Source organism: Vipera ursinii, assembly GCF_947247035.1.
Source record: "Vipera ursinii genome assembly, chromosome: 1".
NCBI classification, from domain to species: domain Eukaryota; kingdom Metazoa; phylum Chordata; class Lepidosauria; order Squamata; family Viperidae; genus Vipera; species Vipera ursinii.
Genome location: NC_139512.1, coordinates 6,538,882 through 6,551,956, shown reverse-complemented (window position 1 = coordinate 6,551,956; position 13,075 = coordinate 6,538,882). Strand labels below are relative to the sequence as shown.

Sequence of the window (13,075 nt, the reverse complement as noted above, 5' to 3'; positions counted from 1 at the left end):
TCACCCAACAGCCATGTTACTAACTTAACTACTGGAGTGATTTACGTAACAAGAAAAGCCGTAAAATGTCTGTCTCAGCTATCTCATTTAGCAACAGAAATTTTGGGCTCAAATTGTGGTCATGTCAAGGATTACCTGTATATAATTACATGGATTGTGTGTATATGTTTACTTCTCTTTGTCAAGTTCTTATCATACACTAAGTAATAATAATAAGTGAGGACTCTCTGTGGGGAGGGGAAGGAAAAGAGATGTGGTTTGTGTGAACAACCATCTTTCTTCCAAACATGGGGGCCCCAAAACACAAGGCCCAATACACGTTTGGATGTGCGTTCAACCAGCATTCAACTTCAGGAAAACTAAAACTACAGTATGGCTCCAAAGGCTGTGCAGAGAATGGCAGAGGCCTCAAGTTCTGGTTATGTAAGTCCATCTCTCTGGTTTGCTGTTGCCTCCCTTGTTACACCAGAGGTGGGGAACTATAGCCCTTTTGTGACTTGTGGACTTCAACTCCCAGAATTCCTGAGCCAGCCATGCTGAGGGGAAAGGAAAAGGTTTCCAAGCTGAGCCATGCTGGCTCAGGAATTCTGGGAGTTGAAGTCCACAAGTCACAAAAGGGCTATAGTTCCCCACTCCTGCGTTACAGCCATAGAAAAGGCAGTGAGCATTGCTTCCACCTTTTGCCTCAAGTACCCTCCATACGGTATACTTTCCTAAATACCCTCACAGACTGCATGAAATGTCTCAGAGAACCATAAGTGGGCCATAGATCCCAAATCTGAGGCCCCAGTTTTAGTGGCTGAACATCTCATTTGTACAGGTAATCCTCGACTTACAATCACAACCAGGACTAAATTTCCATTGCTACGTAAAATGGTTTAGTGAATCACATCTGATTTTATGACCCTTTGTTCTTAAGTGAATCACTGCAGCTAAGTGAATCACACGGTTGTGAAACGAGTTCAGCTTCCCCCATTAACTTTGCTTGTCAGAAGCTGGCTGGAAGTTTGCAAATGGTGATCACATCACCCCAGAATGCCGCAACCACTGTAAATACATGCTGGTTGCCAAGGGCTCGAATTTTAATCATGTGAATGTAGGGCTGCTGTGATGGTCGTAAGTATGAGGACCGGTTATAAGTTACTTTTATTCTGTGTTGTTGTAACTTTGAATGGTAAGTAACTAAATGAATGGTTATAAGTTGAGGACTACCTGTATGCAAAACATCTAAGTTTTAAATACTGGTCTAACTGCAAAAATTGTTCAAGGCCTGTTTTAAGGGCAAGATGGCTCATTCTATAGGCAGAAAACAGTACCTTTAAAGGAAAAAAAAGATAGATGAATAGATAGGGGTGACCCTGGGCATCAGCTGGGTTGGCAAGAGTCTCCTGACCATGCAATTCATCCATCATTTTTCCCCAGGAGATCGTGACCCCTCCATTAAGGATGCTTACAAAATGCAGATTGGGACTGAAAATGAATCTGCTGATCTCAACATTTTGGACACACTGCAGTCTTGGCAGAATTTACCACCACGAGAGATCAGTACTTGCAGTCCAGCATTGATGGATTACCTGCCGTTCAATCAGGAATCACCAAAGTCCCCATTAATTGCATGAGTTCAACCAGATCATGAACCTCCTCTGGTGCACTAGTAGGAAATAAAAGTCTCTCTAGATCAGTGTTTCTAAACTTCAGCCACTTTAAGAGGTATGGACGTCAACTCCCAGAATTCCCCAGCCAGCCATTGAAGTTGAGTTGAAGTCCACACCCCTTAAAGTGGCCAAGGTCGAAAAACACTGATCTAGACCAGGGGTCTTCAAACTTGGCCCTTTTATGACTTGTGGACTTCAACTTCCAGAATTCCACTGCCAAGCACCCTGGCTGAGGAATTCTGGGAGTTGAAGTGCACAAGTCATAAAAGGGCCAAGTTTGAAGACCCCTGGTCTAGACAGACAGACAGACAGTTATCCTTACCAATCCTCGGAAGAGTGTGTAGACCACAGCCAAAAGGAGAAATCCTACCAATCCCAAATCCATGCGGCGCTGGAGCAGATTCTTCTTTTGCTCTTCTGCAACCTTTCCCAAAGTAGAAAGAAAAGTAGAAGGTAACACTAAGGAATTTTGCTCTCAGAATGGGATTGGAGGTTGATTTAAAACTGGGGCCTAAGAAGAGAAGATTGTCACTATCAACTTGTTTTGAAAGTCGTACAAGATTGTGAGCAGACAGGAGGTGACAATGCAGCCACCACAGGATTGTAGAGTTGTGGTGCACAACAGCCTGTAAACTGACAGCCGACAAGTGAATGACTAGTCCAGTGTTTCTCAACCTTGGCAAATTTATGCTGTGTGGACTTCAACTCCCAGAATTCATTAGCCATTAACGGAAGTGTTAATTTACTGTTTAATTGACTATCAGTCAAACTGATAGAGTTGCCCATCTACCCAAGTCAGTGCTTCTCAACCTTGGCAACTTCCAGATGTGTGGACTTCAACTCCCAGAATTCATTAGCCATTAACGGAAGTGTTAATTTACTGTTTAATTGACTATCAGTCAAACTGATAGAGTTGCCCATCTACCCAAGTCAGTGCTTCTCAACCTTGGCAACTTCCAGATGTGTGGACTTCAACTCCCAGAATTCCTTAGCCAGCGTTGCTAGCTGGGGATTCTGAGAGTTGAAGTTCACCCACCTTAAAGTTGTCAAAGTTAAGAATCACTAGTCTAGTCTGATAAATTGTTTTCTGGATGGTCTGTCAAGTATCTATATGACATTTACCATCTACTGTATAATTAGATACCTTTATTCCCCTTCCACCAAGATTCTTTCCTCAAAGAAGTTTTATACTTCTGCAAAAAAAATAAAAATGCTGATCCCTCACTTTTGTGCTGTTTTGGCTACATAAGCAAGAATACTTGTCTCTGAGCATTGGAAATAGAAGGAATGAATTAAAAACTGCACTGAATACTCCTTGAGAGGTAGATAAGAAAAATCAGGGACAAATCAATGGAAAGAATGATGATTTTGGTTTAATAATAAAAAGCACTATTATACAGGTCAGCCCAACACAGTAGCCAGATTAAAAAAAACCCAATACCTTAGAGGTCAGAATTATGTTTATTGTAACTGCCACTCTGAGTTATTAGAAGTGGGAATAGAGGTGGGGTGAAAAGACAGTTTGGTCTAGTGGTTAAGCACCAGGGTAGAAACTGGAAGGGTATGAGTTCTAGTTCTACCTTAGGCATAAAAGCCGGCGGGGTGACTTTTGGCCAATCACCATGAGGCTGTGAACTCTAGGCCTGCCCTCAGCATGAAAGCCAGTTGGGTCACTTTGGGCCAAACACCAGGAGACTGTGACTTCTGATCCCGCCTTAGGCATGAAAGCCAGCTGGATGACCTTGGACCAGTCACTCTCTCTCTCAGCCCTAGGAATGAGGCAATAACAAACCACTTCCAAAAACCATGCCAAGAAAACTCGGGGGACTCCAATGCGTCAACATTGACTCAAAGGTACCCCCAAGAAAACCACTTAAAAAAACAACAACCTATTATATGAAAAGCACCACAGTATACAGGGAGTGATAGCTATAGAACTACTGGTAGTTCTCAACTTAGAACCACAATAGGGATCAGAATTTCTGTTGCTAAGCAACGTGGTTGTTAAGTGACTCATGGCTATTTTTAAGACCTTTTTTGCCATGGTTGTTAAACAAATACTGCAGTTGCTAAATGAGTTCTGCAGTTGTTAAGCAAATTTGGCTTCCCCCATTGACTGTGCTTGTTGGAAGCCAGCTGGGAAGGTCACAAATGGAGATCATATGACCTGCTCAATGCTGCAACAGTCTAAATCAGGGGTCTTCAAACTTGGCACTTTTATGACTTGTGGACTTCAACTCCCGGAATTCCTCAGCCAGGGTGATCTAAATACACACTGGTTGCTAAATACATATTGGTTCCAATATCTAAAGGGCTGCCAGAAAGAAGAGGGCCTATTCTCCAAGGCACCTGAAGGCGGGACAAGAAACAAAGTATGCGGATGACACAACAATGGTGGGTCTTATCCAGGATGTTAACGAAAATTCTTATAGGGAGGAGGTGAAGGCTTTGGCGGATTGGTGCAATAAAAATAACCTGGTTTTGAATGTTAATAAAACAAAAGAGATCATTGTTGATTTTAGAAAGAGCCAGCATAGTCATACTCCACTTGGTATCAAGGCTTCAGCGGTGGAGGTGGTCAATAGTATTAAGTACCTGAGGGTGCAAATAACTAACAATCTGACCTCGTGTCTTCATACTTTATCCTTAGTGAAGTGTGCAAACCAGCATTTGCATTTCCTGCATCGGATGAGGAGAGCACATCTTTCTCCTTCTCTCCTGGCCACTTTTAACAGAGGTACGATTGAGAGCGTTTTAACAAACTGCATCACTGTTTGGTTTGGTGCTGGCAGTGCCTCAGATAGAAGGCCCATACAGAGAGTGGTAAGGACAGCTGGGAAGATAATAGGAAGCTCGCTTCCCATTATTCAGGACACTGCTTATAAGCTCTATGTGCTTAGAGCTTGAAGTATTGTTAGAGACCTCACACACACCCTTCACGGTCTGTTTCTGTTGCTCCCCTCTGGGAGGAGGTTTTGAAGTATTTATAGCAGGACTATTAGATTCTGCAACAGCTTTGCTTCTTATGCCATCCGTCTTGTAAATTTGCAGGATTCTTTTTTCCCCCGCCATGAATATGTGTACATTCGAACTAGTTACTAGACTGATGTTTCTCTGTGTCATATATATGTGTGTATGTGGGCATATGTATAATGGTATATTTTGAGAGCTGAATACAACAAAATTTCATTTTAACATATGCTGATTAGTATTCATTTAAAGTGACAATAAAGTTTTGTTTTGTTTTGTTTTGTTTCTAATGGATGGAAACCAGTCAAGGAGAGAGAACCAACCTAGAATACTAAGGAGACATTTCCTGATGATTAGAACAATTAATTAATGGAATGACTTGCCTCCAGAAGTTGTGGGAGCTCTATCACTAGAGGCTTTTAAGAAGATATTGGACAACCATTTGTCTGAAATCAGTGGAAATACTTGCCTCTAGAAGTTGTGAATGCTCCAACACCGGAAATTTTTAAGAAGAGGTTGGATGACCATTTGTCTGAAATGGTATAGGATTTCCTGCCTAAGTAGGGGGTTGGACTAGAAGACCTCCAAGGTCCCTTCCAGTTCTGTTCTATTCTATTCTATTCCAGTCTAGTCTAGTCTAGTCTAGTCTAGTCTAGTCTAGTCTAGTCTAGTCTAGTCTAGTCTAGTCTAGTCTATATGGTATAAGATTTCCTGCCTGAGTAGGGGGTTGGACTAGAAGACCTTCAAGAGCTCTTCCAATTCTCTAATTCTATTAAATGCCCAAATTTTGATTGCCTGTGGGGATACTGCAATGATGTGTGATGTGAGAGGACCAGTTGTCACTTTTTTCAGTGCCACTGTACCTTCTAGCGGTCACTAAATAAATAATTTCTAAGTCAAGACTACCTTTATACATATATTTTTCATACCTGATCAGCTGTTGGCAAAGGGCAGGTCTTGGGCTGGGCAAAGAATCTTTTGGCTGCCCAGATGGGTATGATGAGATAAAGAAAGTTGAGCAGAAAGGTTGGTCGGATCTCAGAACTGTATTTTCCTATAAGTTAAAATCAGGATTTATTGATTTTTGAAATATTTTTAGAGAAAAGTTTAAAGCTTTAAAATGGAGGTTAAAAAAGAGGGGTTTTTTCCATTTAAGGTTAAAAAATATGAAACGTTATAGTGAATTTTGTTAATATAAATGATGATAAAGATTAATAAGTGAGCAAAAATATATATTATTGTCCATAATAAGAAAAAAGTAGAAATGTTAAAGTGATTGCTTTACTTAAAGAAAAGAATATGTCTAATTTTGTTTTCATTTGGAAACTGTTTCTGGATTTTGACCTTATGATGGAAAAATGAAACTTTGACTTTGATTTTGCTGATTAGGTAGGTTCATTGTTACAGAAAGGTCTAGTACAGGGGTAGGCAACCTCGGCTCTTTTATGACTCATGGACTTCAACTCCCAGAATTCCTGAGTCAGCATAGCTGACTCAGGAATTCTGGGAGTTGAAGTCCATGAGTCATAAAAGAGCCGAGGTTGCCTACCCCTGGTCTAGTATATATTATTGAGTAAGAGTAAAAAGTTGAGGCTGTAATGTTACTATCTTCTACTGTGCTAAAAAGAGTCATATGTCAATGCCCTTTTTTATTTTTTTTGTTTTTCCCACCCTTAATTTCCCATTATTTTCATTTTCATTTCCTGGCTCCATAACACTAACTGCTAGAGGGATCTTGGAATCTTAGGCTGCATTAACAGAATGAAAGAATCAAGATCACATGAAGTGTTAATACCACTTTATAGGTCTTGGTAAGGCCACACTTGGAATAATGCATCCAGTTTTTGTCGCCACAATATAAAAAAGATGTTGAAACTCTAGAAAGAGTACAGAGAGGAGCAACAGAGATGTTTAGGGGACTGGAGGCTAAAATATATAAAGAACGGTTGCTGGAATTGGGTATGTCTAGTTTAATAAAGAGATGGACTAGGGGCGACTTAATAGCAGTATCCCAATATATGAGGGGCTGCCACAAAGGGAGTCCACCTGTTCTCCAAAGCGCCTGAAGGCAGGACAAGAAGCAACGGATGGAAACTAATCAATGAGAAGAGCAACTTAGAACTAAGGAGAAATGTCCTGAGAGTTAGAACAATTAATCAGTGGAACAACCTGCCTCCAGAATGCTCCAACAATGGAGGTTTTTAAGAAGAGATTGGGCAACCATTTGTCTGAAATGGTATAGGGTTTCCTGCCTGAGCAAGGGGTTAGACTAGAAGATCTCCAAGGTCCCTTCCAACCCTGTTACTCTGTTATTTGTATTTTATATTCTGATAAACTAATGACAATTTTGACAACGGATTCTGCTATCGGTATTTTTGAAAACAGAAATTCCAATAATAGCCAGTCCGTTCTATTCTTTTAGCGCCCTCTCAACATCTTTTACTCTAAGGAATGGACTTCTTTATTTTAAAACATAACTGAAATGGGAAAGAGATTTTGTCAAGTCCAAAAATAAAAAACCAAGACTCACCAATCACATTGCCCAGCAGGAAGACCACAAGTGTCATGGTGAAGGATCCTGTCCAATAGAGACCAACAGTCCGATAACTCTTTCTAGAAAGCAGAATGTTCCGGTAACTCTTTTAAGAAAACAAACAGATATCCTGGAAAGCATTACAGGTAGTCCTCAATTTATGACCGTAATTGAACCCAGAATTACGGTTGTTCAAGTCCTGGTGGTCATTAAGCAGGTCACCACATGATCACACCCAATTTTATGACCTTGTGGTCGTAATCTCCTTTTGCAACCTTTTGACTAGCAAAGTCATTGGGGAAGCCAGATTCGCTTAGCAACCATGTTACTAAGTTAACAAGTACAATGAGTGTCAAGAAAGGTCATAAAATGAGGCAAAACCCACTTAATCACTGTCTCACTTAGCAGCAGAAATGTTGGGCTCAATTGTGGTCATAAGTTGAGGACTCTCTGTACCTCCCCATCCTTTTATACTTCAGTGGATCAAGGAAGTGTTGGCCTGAGGCACCTCACAATATTACTTTGTTTCTCGGGACTTAAAATATGTTTCATCCCCCTTTGCCCAGATTATAGTTCTTGCATATTATAATCAAGATCACCTCCCTTTCTCTCTACAGTTATCGTACCGTATAAAAATACAATAGAGTCCCAGGAGTTTTTGTGGCCTACTTCTTGACCTGATCTGTCTCAAAGGGCTGAGCCTTGGCCTCACCTTTGAACAATGGCTGCAATCATGACGAGATACATGGCGAAGTTCACCGCAGCGTGCCAGTAGGAGATCATAATGCCATATGCTGTGCCCAGATAAGGTTCACCCTACGACCCAGAGGAGAAAACAGGAACAACATTAAAAAAAAAATCACCTTGTACTCGCTCCTCTCCCAGATGGCTTCAGAACAAGTCAACCAGCCGAACGCAGCAAGCTTGTTCTCTGTAGCACCAAAAGGCAGGGCTGGAATGCATCAAAGCACAGCTGAGCTAAATTTTAGGACAGGGGTAGGCAACCTTGGCTCTTTGATGAGTCGTGGACTTCAGCTCCCAGAATTCCTGAGCCAGCCATGCTGAGGGGAAAGGGAGAGGTTTCCCAGCTGAGCCATGCCGGCTCAGGAATTCTGGGAGTTGAAGTCCACGAGTCATAAAAGAGCCAAGGTTGCCTACCCCTGTAAAATTTAGGAGAAAGCTCCTAATAGGACAAGCTTCCTCGGGAGACAGCAGCCTCTCCTCCACCGAAAGTTGCAAAGCTGAGATAAAAAGCCAAAGCTTGCAAAATTCCTGAGCAGAATTTTGGATCTCTGAGCATCCTTTCTACTCGATCGGAACTCACACGACACATCCACCATGCCAGTTAGAAACCCGGCAAGTGAATTTTCACAATGATGCCGTACAGATAGTTCTTGACTCATGATCGCAACTGAGCTGCACATTTTTGTTACTGAGCATGGCAACTGAGTGAGTCGCGCCCCATTTTATGACCTTTTTTCCTACCGTTGTTAAGCAAATTACTGCATGCAAGTGAGTCATGCAATGGTTAAATGAATCTGACTTCCCCCCCCACTGACTTTGCTTGTCAGAAGCTCCTTAGATAGGTTACAAATGACAATCCCAGGATCTCAGGACACCCAGGCAACCAGGGTAAATACATGCCAGCTGCCAAGCACCTGAATTTTGATCCTGTGACGACGCTGCAATGGTTGTAAGTGTGAGAACTGGTCATAAGTCACATTTTTCAGTGGCCTCATAACTTCAAACGGTCGCTAAATGGATGGCTGTAAGTGGAGGTCTGCCTGTTATGCTTTGTGGGAAAGAGCTTGGGAGCCGGGCGAAGAGATGCTGTTGATCAGATAAGAGAGAGCCTAGCCCACCTCTGGAAAGCGGTGGGCAGAGCAGAAAGTTCAGGAGGGACCCTCCCTCGTTTCCTGGGACATGATGGGAGATCATAATCATAAACTTGGAAGGGACCTTGGAGGTCTTCTAGTCCAACCCCCTGCTCAGGCAGGAAACCCTATACCATTTCAGACAAATGGCTGTCCAGTCTCTTCTTAAAAACTTCCAGTGTTGGAGCATTCACAGTTTCTGGAGGCAGGTTGTTCCACTGGTTAATTGTTCTAACTGTCAGGAAGTTTCTCCTTAGTTCTAGGTTGCTTCTCTCTTTGGTTAGTTTCCATCCATTGCTTCTTGTCTTGCCTTCAGGCCCTTTGGAGAATAGCTTGACTCCCTCTTCTTTGTGGCAGCACCTGATATACTGGAACACTGCTATCATATCACCCCTCGTCCTTCTCTTCATTAAACTGGACATACCCAATTCCAGCAACAGTTCCTTATATGTTTTAGCCTCCAATCCCCTAATCATCTTTGTTGCTCTTCTCTGTACACTCTCTAGAGTCTCAACATCTTTTCTACATCATGGTGTCCAAAACTGGATGTGGTATTCCAAGTGTGGCCTTACCAAGGCATTGTAAAGTGGTATTAACACTTCACGTGATCTTGAGTCTATCCCTCTATTAATGCAGCCTAGCACTGTGTTGGCTTTTTTGGCAACTGCAGCACACGGCTGGCTCATATTTAAGTGATTGTTAAGGGGAACATCCTGTGACTGTGTCTTGTGGCCTTCCCTGCTAGTCATGGGATGCTGCAACCGTCATAAATGCGAACTGGTTGCCAAGCACCTGGATTGTGGCCATGTCCCTGCAGGGGCGCTGCAACAGACGTAAGTATGAGGACCATCTGTTTTATCTTTGGGTGGTCACTAAATGAATGGTTGTAAGTTGAGGACTACCTTATGCAATGGTTGGCAGAAGACATGAGAAAAACGTCCTTCTCTTCGTTAAACTAGATATAATTTCATAGAGAAGTATGACCGGAATTACGGTCCTAAGTTATGCTGGTTGTAAGTGGGCCACCATGTGACCTCATCCAATTTTACAAGCTTTTTGTGGAAGTCATTAAGTGAATGGGGCAGTCATTAAGTGGATCCATTGTATCCAATGGGCATTTCTTTGCCGGAAATGGCTGGTTTTCTGGCAAAAACTGTTCTAAACACAGTCACGTGCAAACAGCCATAAATGCAGGCGGGTTGCCAACTGCCCAAAATGTGATCACATGATTGCTGGGAGGGGAGGCGGCCATGGGAACTTCGAATTTGGATCACAGGTAGTCCTAGGGAGGCCCGTCAAACTTTCAAACAGTTGCTAAGCTACTGGTCATAAGTTGAGTTGTATTTGCAAGATTGATGCCAGCTTTATCAGGCAGACCAGACAGGAATCTTGATGAATAAGCTAATTCTACTTTATTGTAAATCTACATTAACAGAATCTTGCAAATCTGAAAGTAAAAGGGCAGATGGGGAAGTGTTCTGTAATTGGCTGTATCCTTCAAACTGCCATTTTGTGAATGTGCCCGTGACCTGCTCCCAAAATTCCAACTGTTTGCATTTGGTTAATTTTCTCTCCTTCCTGCCAACATGCAAGTAGTGCTCGATTTACAACAGTTTGTTTAGTGACCATTCAAAGTTACAATAGCACTGAAAAAAGGGACTTATGACCGTTTTTCACACTTACATCCATTGCAGCACCCCCCCAGGGTCATGTGATCAAAATTCAGATGCTTGGCAACTGACTCATATTTATGACGGTTGCAGTGGGGTCATGTGATGCCCTTTTGCAGCCTTCTGTCAAGCGAAGCCAGATTCACTTAACCATGTTACTAACTCAACAACTGCAGTGATTCACTTAACAACAGTGGCAAGAAAGGTCATAAAATGGGACAAAACTCATCTAACCACTGTCTCACTTAGCGACATAAATTTTGGGCTGAATTCTGGTCGTAAGTCAAGGACTAGCTTATGCTTACGTTTATCTGCCAAGATAAACCTGGCAAGAAAAATTTAAAATGCCTCATTTTTTTCCACATTATTGAATTTCTCCAACTGTGAAAATAGGCAGTGATCTGTGTCTGGTGAAGCTACGAGAAAGCGACTTCTAGAATCTTCCTTGGGAAAGTCTCCATTGCACTGAGCTCAGCTTTTGACAAACATCACGGATGCAATTCGTATCGTCTGACACTGGGGTTTTTTCCCTCTGGGATTTTTTTTTTAATTCCCAGTTTTGGATTTCCATCCAAAAACTTACCACCTTTAGCCCTACTTAGCTTTTTGAGATCAGCTAGTTGGTGCCATGTGGAAGGGCAAAGCAGCTCATCTGCACCACTTTGAATGGCATCCAGAACAAGCCAGTTAGCAGTCAAGGAGCAGAAGAAGTAAGGTTAGGATAAGGGTATACAGTAGATTGCTTTCAATGGGGGTGGGTTTCTTGTCCTTTGGCAACAGTGCAGAAACAATCACCAAAAGTTAGCGAGGGTCAGGAACTAAAGGGGAAAGAGATCCTTAGGAAATTCCAGAGCTGTGTCGTAGATTGGGAGATTTAAAAAATATCTGAAAGAAGGCACGGTGGCTGAAATTCAGTTGATTGCCGTTTCTCTAGGCAGGCTGCAGACACAGAATTTAATGGTGGGTTTCCCCTACTTCCAAAAGCACAGGCTGGCTGCCTGCAGACCGACCTCTCTGATGTAGAACTCTCCAAACTGGCTGGTGTAGCCATCCTTCTCCAAAGCGATCAAAGCATCAGTTCCAGCAATGAAGCAAAGGACCAGGAACACTGGAGGAACAGAAAGAGTCAGTAAGTGGGTGAGCTTGTATGTTCGTTTGCACAGGCTTTGACCTCTTGAAGCGAGATCATTATATTTCCTAAACAAGCTCATTAATTGGCATTTTATATTCAACCGCTCTTCTAACTCTACAACCTTAGGGCAGTGGCTCCTCCAACCTTTTGGGCACCAGGGACCGGTTCCGTGGAGAGACGTTTTTCCAAGGACCGGAGGAGGGCATGGTTTCGTCTGCTGCCTGCATCCCACAGATGAGGCTTCGCTTGTTTGCGCGAACCGATTGCTGGCATGCTGGGGACCGGTGCCGGTCCATGGACCAGGGGTTGGGGATCCCTGCCTTAGGGGAACTAGCTCTATAAAAATAGGGCTGTTCATTTAGTTCAGGGGTGTCAAACTGCCGGCCTGCGGGCTGGATGCATCATGGTGAAACTGCGCCCACCCCGTTGCCAGCAATGGGGAAAAAAGTCACGATACGTTGCGACACGTCACACGACGTTGCGAGTTTGACACCCCCGATTTAGTTCATTTAGCATGGCTGGCTGGGGAATTCTGGGAGTTGAAGTCCACACGTCTTAATGTTGCCAAGGTTGAAAAACATTGCTTGAACAGGTGCTGTCCTTATAATTAAAGCGATAGGATGCAATCAAAAACATGTCCAGGGAATTCTGGCTGGGGAATTCTGGGAATTGAAGTCCACCCGTCTTTAAGTTTTCAAGGTTCAGCAACATTGTCCCTCGTGGTCAAAGGATCAGCCAAGATGGGCGTGAGAGGCAGGAAGAAAAGTGTCACGCATGACAAACCAGACAAGTAAAATAGAAAATAAACATACCATATAAAAGGCTTAGATCATGTAAGTCTTGGTGGAGCAGTGGGCTAATGCCTCCTTAAGTAACACCAGCTGCCTGCAATTAGTGCAGGTTCGAGTCCCACCAGGCTCAAGGTTGACTCAGCCTTCCATCCTTCTGAGGTAGGTAAAATGAGGACCCAGATTGTTGGGGGCAATTAAGCTGACTTTGTAATAATGCCGCTTGGGGGGTGTATGAAAGCCCTAACAAGCAGGCATATACATAGAATGAAGGCTACTGCTAAGCTTGTAAGCCGCCCTGAGTCTTCGGAGAAGGGCGGGATATAAATGGAATTAAAAAATATAAAAAAGGAGCCTGTCTCAAAATTTCCCACTGGTTCCTTAGCACCATCTACTGAGAGCAGAGTGAGGCTAGTGGCCAATATACCATGCTAGAAACCAGGAGTTGGTGGG

General features: G+C 42.9%; 1 protein-coding gene across 1 annotated transcript in view; it reads right to left on the bottom strand.

The window, feature by feature from the left end:
* TM6SF2 (transmembrane 6 superfamily member 2) overlaps positions 1–13,075 on the bottom strand; it is a gene marked incomplete at its 5' end in the record, with an annotated part of 29,634 nt that overhangs the window by 4,699 nt on the left and 11,860 nt on the right. The window contains 5 exons of the mRNA XM_083350327.1: positions 1,978–2,079; positions 5,555–5,679; positions 7,156–7,238; positions 7,871–7,974; positions 8,022–8,110. Of these exons, the coding sequence (XP_083206453.1) occupies positions 1,978–2,079; positions 5,555–5,679; positions 7,156–7,238; positions 7,871–7,974; positions 8,022–8,110 (503 nt within the window). The remainder of the gene's footprint in view (positions 1–1,977; positions 2,080–5,554; positions 5,680–7,155; positions 7,239–7,870; positions 7,975–8,021; positions 8,111–13,075) is intronic.